At 44.3% G+C, this 7,962-nt stretch overlaps 1 protein-coding gene across 1 annotated transcript in view; it reads left to right on the top strand.

Annotated features, from left to right (window-relative positions):
• Positions 1-6,887, top strand: part of RAB19 (RAB19, member RAS oncogene family) — a 7,031-nt gene extending 144 nt beyond the window's left edge. The window contains exons 2-4 of the mRNA XM_014937274.1: positions 87-300; positions 1,115-1,298; positions 6,517-6,887. Coding sequence (XP_014792760.1) covers positions 106-300; positions 1,115-1,298; positions 6,517-6,782 — 645 coding nt within the window. The 5' untranslated portion in view covers positions 87-105 and the 3' untranslated portion in view covers positions 6,783-6,887. The remainder of the gene's footprint in view (positions 1-86; positions 301-1,114; positions 1,299-6,516) is intronic.
• Positions 6,888-7,962: the final 1,075 nt, after the last annotated feature.

Below are 7,962 nucleotides of genomic sequence, written 5' to 3'. Positions count from 1 at the left end.
GGCCCCCCCCCCCCGGCTGCCGTGAGCCGGGCCAAGGCGGTGGGTTCTCCCCTTCATCCTCCTCTTCCTCCCCCCCGGCGCTGCAGGCCCGCCCGGCACTCCGCCATGCCTTTCCCCGGCTCCGGCCCCGACGACGCCTTCGACTACCTCTTCAAAATCATCCTGATCGGGGACTCCAATGTGGGGAAGACCTGCGTGGTGCACCGCTTCAAGACGGGGCAGTACAACGAGAAGCAGCAGAACACCATCGGCGTCGACTTCACCGTGCGCTCCATGGACATCGACGGCAAGAAAGTGAAGGTGGGTGGCCAGGGGGAGCCCAGGCAGCACCTGCCTCCCCCCTCCCCATTGCCATGTCGGTGTCCCCGGGGAGCGGTGGGGTGCATCGTGTCTCCCACCTCAGCCCTTTCTGAGCAGGGGTGCTGCCGAGGGGAGCTTTCCCCTCAGGAGGGTGTCCTGGGGGATGCAGTGACTCTAATCTGGGTATGGTGGCTTCTCTGGGGTTACCTGTGCAAAGCTCATGGTCTGCCTGCAGGGAGAAGCTGGCTCTGGTTGGGAGGGGAGGTCTCTTCCCCCCATCAAAGATGAGGGGGTTTGAGCTGGTACACCGAGGAGGGGAAACCCTCTGCTTTGCAGAGGCTGCCCTGTGATGCATGCTTGATCTGAGGGAAGACTTGCAAGATGAACACTACAAGAAATTGTTAGCTAGAGCTTACCTCCTTGCACAGATGAAAGTTCAGATGCCTGCCCTTTGTATAGCTTGGCTTTGCCCAGCCCTCCTTCGGGGCTTCTTGGCTCTTTTTCCTTTCTTCTTAAAACCCTGTAATGCTCTGTATCTTTTAGTACAGTTGTTGAAACTGGGTTTCTCGGCCTCTTTGCAAAGCTGGGTTTACCCTGGCAGCTTTCTCTTTGGTCTGCGTAGATTGTCTTTACAGGCATGTAAATGTCCCTTCAGATCTAGAGAAGGCAAAGCCACACCATGGGTGTAGTGGAGTGAGCTGGGACAGGTCTAGCTGCCTTCTGGACAAGGGGTTTCAAAAGCATAGATGCTGATGGCAAACACCTAGAAGGTGGCACTTGCCAGTCTTTATAACTTCTATCCTTTCTCTTGCAGATCCAAGTGTGGGACACAGCTGGTCAAGAACGCTTCCGGACAATAACCCAGTCCTATTACAGGAGCGCCCATGGGGCCATCCTTGCCTATGACCTTACTAGGAGGTCCACGTTTGAATCCATTCCTCACTGGATTCACGAGATCGAAAAATATGGTGCTGCAAACTTGGTCATGATGTTAATTGGTAGGAATCTAATTTTAAATTGTTGTATAGCTCTTTTCAATACATGTATAAAACCTCCTCACTTTCCCCCCTCTACTTAAAGCATCTATAAACTCCACATTAAAGAAGAATGCAGTTGACGTTAAGAGATCAGAAATTGCATCAATTTGACCTAAGCTTAAAATAATCAGGAAAGTCACAGCCTGGTCCTGACAGGACCAAACCCATTGCAGAGAGTGAAATGTTTTCACTTGTTCCTTTCCTGCTGGAATAATCTGACAAACTTGCTGCTAGTCTAGCAAGCAGGGACAACCTCAGTGAGGTCAGAACTGCAGTCAGCCTGACCCTGTACTCCTGGTGTGCAGGAATTTAGCGGCTCAATTATTCAAGATGAAGGGGAATGCGCAGAGCAACACAATTCCTGGTTCTCATCTTTCCTCTCTCTTCTTTTGATATGCATACGCCTTGCTCTGTAATGGGACTCTGATCAGGTAAGACAGTAGATAGGGAGCATGAAGTAGTTGTCTTGAATTCCTCCTCCTCCTCCTCCTCGTTTATTCCCCTGGCATTCAGGAAACTTTGCCTCTCGAAGAAAGGAATGAGTAGAAATTTCTGAGAATGCAGCTGGTAAGAAGCAGGATGGTTCTTATCCTGTGTGGTTCAGGTTGTTGTTATTGCTCTTCCCTCCCCCAAGCAAGAAGCTGCAAATGAGAGAACTGGTGTAGTAAAATGACCCAGCTTTTTATTTACATTCCACTGCTGCTGCCTGTCCCGCTGTGGCACGTTTGCAGCCACAGCAGCCCCAACTGGCTCTGGAGGACAGGCAGCACCGAGCCCCACAGCACAGGCATGGGACCTACGCTGCTGCTTCTGCTCCTGGCAAATTACTTACCTCTGCCGCCGTGGTGGTTCTTCCTGTTCTTCCTCTGAAGAAACAAACAAATTCTGACCTGCGTGGAACTGTGGTGCTTAGGATGAGTAAGGAGAGGGGGTGAAAAATTGCTGAACTTTAGTAGGGTTTTTTCTAACTTTTTTTTTGGCTCTGGAGGACAGGCAGCACCGAGCCCCACAGCACAGGCATGGGACCTACGCTGCTGCTTCTGCTCCTGGCAAATTACTTACCTCTGCCGCCGTGGTGGTTCTTCCTGTTCTTCCTCTGAAGAAACAAACAAATTCTGACCTGCGTGGAACTGTGGTGCTTAGGATGAGTAAGGAGAGGGGGTGAAAAATTGCTGAACTTTAGTAGGGTTCTTTCTAACTTTTTTTTCTTGAATTTAAAAAAACAAGACTTTTTGTGTGTCTGGTGGAGGCATTTTTTTTTTCTTGAATTTAAAAAAACAAGACCTTTTGTGTGTCTGGTGGAGGCATTTATGTTTTTAATTTTATATATATTTTTTTTAAGAAAAGTTCTGTAACCTTTGAAAAGAAAGCTTTTTTTTTTTTTTAAGAAAAGTTCTGTAATTTTTGAAAAGAAACCTTTCTGTCAAGGATCCAGCTTGGTGCTTTCTTCCAAAGCTGGTGCTGTTTGTTTTGCTTACTTTGGCAGGAAGTCTTTGTGCATTTACTTAAGTGTAGTCATGTTATACGCCTTTCTAGCATGAAGTTAAGGCTAAGAAGTCTAACTTTTCCATCTGGAACTGAAGGAGAAAAGAAGGGGGCTCTTTAAGAAGGAAAAAAACCCTCAAGCAAGGTGTTTGGGTTAGGGTGGTTTTCTTTTGTGGGTTTTGGGGTTTATTTTCTTTTAGAAAAACTGGAAAGGACTTAACGGGAGGGGAGTTGCCTTACATATGCTTCAAATTCAAGATCTGAATTTGATGAAAGGTTGTCTTGAAACTACGAATGCAGACTTTAGCCAGGTACTGCATGTACCAGAACTGATGATAATTCCACACATGTTGCAACTACTTAAAATACCTTTGTATATTTAGCTGAGGCCTCTCATGACTTCTGACAGATTTTGACTAAACTGCTTCGAGCAGACATTTTGTCTTTACAGGCATGTAAATGTCCCTTCAGATCTAGAGAAGGCAAAGCCACACCATGGGTGTAGTGGAGTGAGCTGGGACAGGTCTAGCTGCCTTCTGGACAAGGGGTTTCAAAAGCATAGATGCTGATGGCAAACACCTAGAAGGTGGCACTTGCCAGTCTTTATAACTTCTATCCTTTCTCTTGCAGATCCAAGTGTGGGACACAGCTGGTCAAGAACGCTTCCGGACAATAACCCAGTCCTATTACAGGAGCGCCCATGGGGCCATCCTTGCCTATGACCTTACTAGGAGGTCCACGTTTGAATCCATTCCTCACTGGATTCACGAGATCGAAAAATATGGTGCTGCAAACTTGGTCATGATGTTAATTGGTAGGAATCTAATTTTAAATTGTTGTATAGCTCTTTTCAATACATGTATAAAACCTCCTCACTTTCCCCCCTCTACTTAAAGCATCTATAAACTCCACATTAAAGAAGAATGCAGTTGACGTTAAGAGATCAGAAATTGCATCAATTTGACCTAAGCTTAAAATAATCAGGAAAGTCACAGCCTGGTCCTGACAGGACCAAACCCATTGCAGAGAGTGAAATGTTTTCACTTGTTCCTTTCCTGCTGGAATAATCTGACAAACTTGCTGCTAGTCTAGCAAGCAGGGACAACCTCAGTGAGGTCAGAACTGCAGTCAGCCTGACCCTGTACTCCTGGTGTGCAGGAATTTAGCGGCTCAATTATTCAAGATGAAGGGGAATGCGCAGAGCAACACAATTCCTGGTTCTCATCTTTCCTCTCTCTTCTTTTGATATGCATACGCCTTGCTCTGTAATGGGACTCCGATCAGGTAAGACAGTAGATAGGGAGCATGAAGTAGTTGTCTTGAATTCCTCCTCCTCCTCCTCCTCGTTTATTCCCCTGGCATTCAGGAAACTTTGCCTCTCGAAGAAAGGAATGAGTAGAAATTTCTGAGAATGCAGCTGGTAAGAAGCAGGATGGTTCTTATCCTGTGTGGTTCAGGTTGTTGTTATTGCTCTTCCCTCCCCCAAGCAAGAAGCTGCAAATGAGAGAACTGGTGTAGTAAAATGACCCAGCTTTTTATTTACATTCCACTGCTGCTGCCTGTCCCGCTGTGGCACGTTTGCAGCCGTAGCAGCCCCAACTGGCTCTGGAGGACAGGCAGCACCGAGCCCCACAGCACAGGCATGGGACCTACGCTGCTGCTTCTGCTCCTGGCAAATTACTTACCTCTGCCGCCGTGGTGGTTCTTCCTGTTCTTCCTCTGAAGAAACAAACAAATTCTGACCTGCGTGGAACTGTGGTGCTTAGGATGAGTAAGGAGAGGGGGTGAAAAATTGCTGAACTTTAGTAGGGTTCTTTCTAACTTTTTTTTCTTGAATTTAAAAAAACAAGACTTTTTGTGTGTCTGGTGGAGGCATTTATGGTTTTTTTTAATTTTTTTTTTTTTTAAGAAAAGTTCTGTAATTTTTGAAAAGAAACCTTTCTGTCAAGGATCCAGCTTGGTGCTTTCTTCCAAAGCTGGTGCTGTTTGTTTTGCTTTGGCAGGAAGTCTTTGTGCATTTACTTAAGTGTAGTCATGTTATACGCCTTTCTAGCATGAAGTTAAGGCTAAGAAGTCTAACTTTTCCATCTGGAACTGAAGGAGAAAAGAAGGGGGCTCTTTAAGAAGGCAAAAAACCCTCAAGCAAGGTGTTTGGGTTAGGGTGGTTTTCTTTTGTGGGTTTTGGGGTTTATTTTCTTTTAGAAAAACTGGAAAGGACTTAACGGGAGGGGAGTTGCCTTACATATGCTTCAAATTCAAGATCTGAATTTGATGAAAGGTTGTCTTGAAACTACAAATGCAGACTTTAGCCAGGTACTGCATGTACCAGAACTGATGATAATTCCACACATGTTGCAACTACTTAAAATACCTTTGTATATTTAGCTGAGGCCTCTCATGACTTCTGACAGATTTTGACTAAACTGCTTCGAGCAGACATTAAAACTATACATGCAGAAACTTTTAAAGTATACATTTCAAACATTAGGTGGCTGGAGTGAATCCCTTGTCTTTTTTAACATAATCTTAAAATTACCAACTTGTATAAATAGGTCATGTTATAATCCCATTAACAGTTGAGCAGGTTCTTCCTTGGTTTTGCTGTGGTTTTCTTGGAGATCTGCTCTGGACTAACAATCTTCCAGATCTTCAGAGCTGAACATCCACTTTGAGATGTGTCAAAGTACCTTGACAATAGCATAACACATGTAGTGTCCACTGAAGGGGGAATAAACCTTTATGCACCATCGCTTTGGTTTACTGTGTGCAGCCACTATAGCTACAAGATTTCTAAGATTTATGGCCTTTCTAAGATTTACTGTGTGCAGCCACTATAGCTACAAGATTCCTAAGATTATGGCCTAAGATTTGTGGCCTTGAGCAACCTGCTCTAGTGGGAGGTGTCCCTGCCCATGGCAGGGGGGTTGGAACTAGATGATCTTTGAGGTCTCTTCCAACCCAAACCATTCTATGATTCTATTTTTTAAAAAATATTTAACCTAAATGCTATCAAATGTTTAAAAACACTAGGGACTAGATACCAGCAGTTGCTTCCAAATAATCCTCTGGCACTGCTACCTACAGCAAGTAATTGGATGAACACAGGTTTTTGGTGGCTTTTCTATAGCTACAAGATTCCTAAGATTATGGCCTAAGATTTGTGGCCTTGAGCAACCTGCTCTAGTGGGAGGTGTCCCTGCCCATGGCAGGGGGGTTGGAACTAGATGATCTTTGAGGTCTCTTCCAACCCAAACCATTCTATGATTCTATTTTTTAAAAAATATTTAACCTAAATGCTATCAAATGTTTAAAAACACTAGGGACTAGATACTGACCGTTGCTTCCAAATAATCCTCTGGCACTGCTACCTACAGCAAGTAATTGGATGAACAGAGGTTTTTGTTGGCTTTTTTTTTTAAACTCCTATCTTTATATAATTACCTGTAGTTTTGATCCACGTTGTACGTTTGTGGCTCTGATGTGCTTCCGTCTTGTTTTTCCAGTAACTCTTATTCCTAACATAATTCTATTGTTTAACAAAACTGAATTTATTGCATTTAAAGATTATGGTTTTTCCAGTAACTCTTATTCCTAACATAATTCTATTGTTTAACAAAACTGAATTTATTGCATTTAAAGATTATGTTTTTTTGAGAGGCTAAATTATTGAATTATCTATTTGCCTTCTCTTAAGGGAACAAATCAGATTCACTGGACAAGCGCCAAGTCCTGTTTGAAGATGCCTGCACACTGGCAGAGAAGCACGGGCTCTTGGCTGTGCTAGAGACATCGGCAAAAGAAGCTCAAAACATAGAGGAGGTCTTCACATTAATGGCTAAGGAGCTTATAGCCCGAAATACCTTGCAGCTTCACGGAGAGAACCCTCCAAACAGCATCTATCTTGATTCCAGGCCAGTGATTGCTAGTCCGAGCGTGGAGAAGACCCAGTGCCTCTGTTGAAGAGAGACTTCAGGAAGAACTTGGAAGTCGTCATTTTTCTGAGGCTGTTTGATTTCACTTTGTTCAGTTGAGGAAAGTGTGCTCTGTGGCCTCAAGCCATCTCTCTGGTAGCTCTGCCTTGCAGTTTAACAAAACTGAATTTATTGCATTTAAAGAATTTTTTTTTTTTTGAGAGGCTAAATTATTGAATTATCTATTTGCCTTCTCTTAAGGGAACAAATCAGATTCACTGGACAAGCGCCAAGTCCTGTTTGAAGATGCCTGCACACTGGCAGAGAAGCACGGGTTCTTGGCTGTGCTGGAGACATCAGCAAAAGAAGCTCAAAACATAGAGGAGGTCTTCACCTTAATGGCTAAGGAGCTTATAGCCCGAAATACCTTGCAGCTTCACGGAGAGAACCCTCCAAACAGCATCTATCTTGATTCCAGGCCAGTGATTGCTAGCCCAAGTGTGGAGAAGACCCAGTGCCTCTGTTGAAGAGAGACTTCAGGAAGAACTTGGAAGTCATCATTCTTCTGAGGCTGTTTGATTTCACTTTGTTCAGTTGAGGAAAGTGTGCTCTGTGGCCTCAAGCCATCTCTCTGGTAGCTCTGCCTTGCAGTTTGGCTTGTAAGTATCTTCAGAGATCGTTGTTAATGTTGGTAGCACAGGTTGCTTTGAATGTGGCAGCTGACACTTTAACAGAAACTTCTGAGCTGGGAGGACTCAGGAAGCTGACAGCCCTTGCCTTAACCAAAGAGACCTTCAAAAAATTATTGCCTTTAAGTATGTCCTTAAATAATTTTCTGAGCTGTGTCAGAAGATAAATTTGCACCAGAGCTCTGTGTTGATTTGACCCTTCTAAGCTACGTTGCCTGTTCTAGTGCAAGCACTTTACTCTTTGCCAGCAGCTTTAAAAAGTCTGACACGTGCTTGGACAGCACTAACCCATTGCTGCTTAAACCTTCACTTAGGGGTGGTCCTGATGTCACCCATCCCAAGGAACATATCAGAGTATATGATTTCACATCTGTACTGATTTCTTCACCAGACAGAGCTGGAGACATCCCTGGGGTTTCATTGTTTGCAGAATATGATTCACTAGGGTCCCAACATTCTTCCTGGGATGAGAGAAATTATCTTCCATTTTGTTCCTTATTTCTAGGAATTGTTTCCAGTAGTGATGTCTCTCTTGCTACA

Source organism: Calidris pugnax, unplaced genomic scaffold (assembly GCF_001431845.1).
Source record: "Calidris pugnax isolate Ruff unplaced genomic scaffold, ASM143184v1 scaffold1, whole genome shotgun sequence".
Classification (NCBI taxonomy): Eukaryota; Metazoa; Chordata; class Aves; order Charadriiformes; family Scolopacidae; genus Calidris; species Calidris pugnax.
Note: the sequence above shows the minus strand (reverse complement) of the source record. Positions and strands in the feature narration are given on the sequence as shown.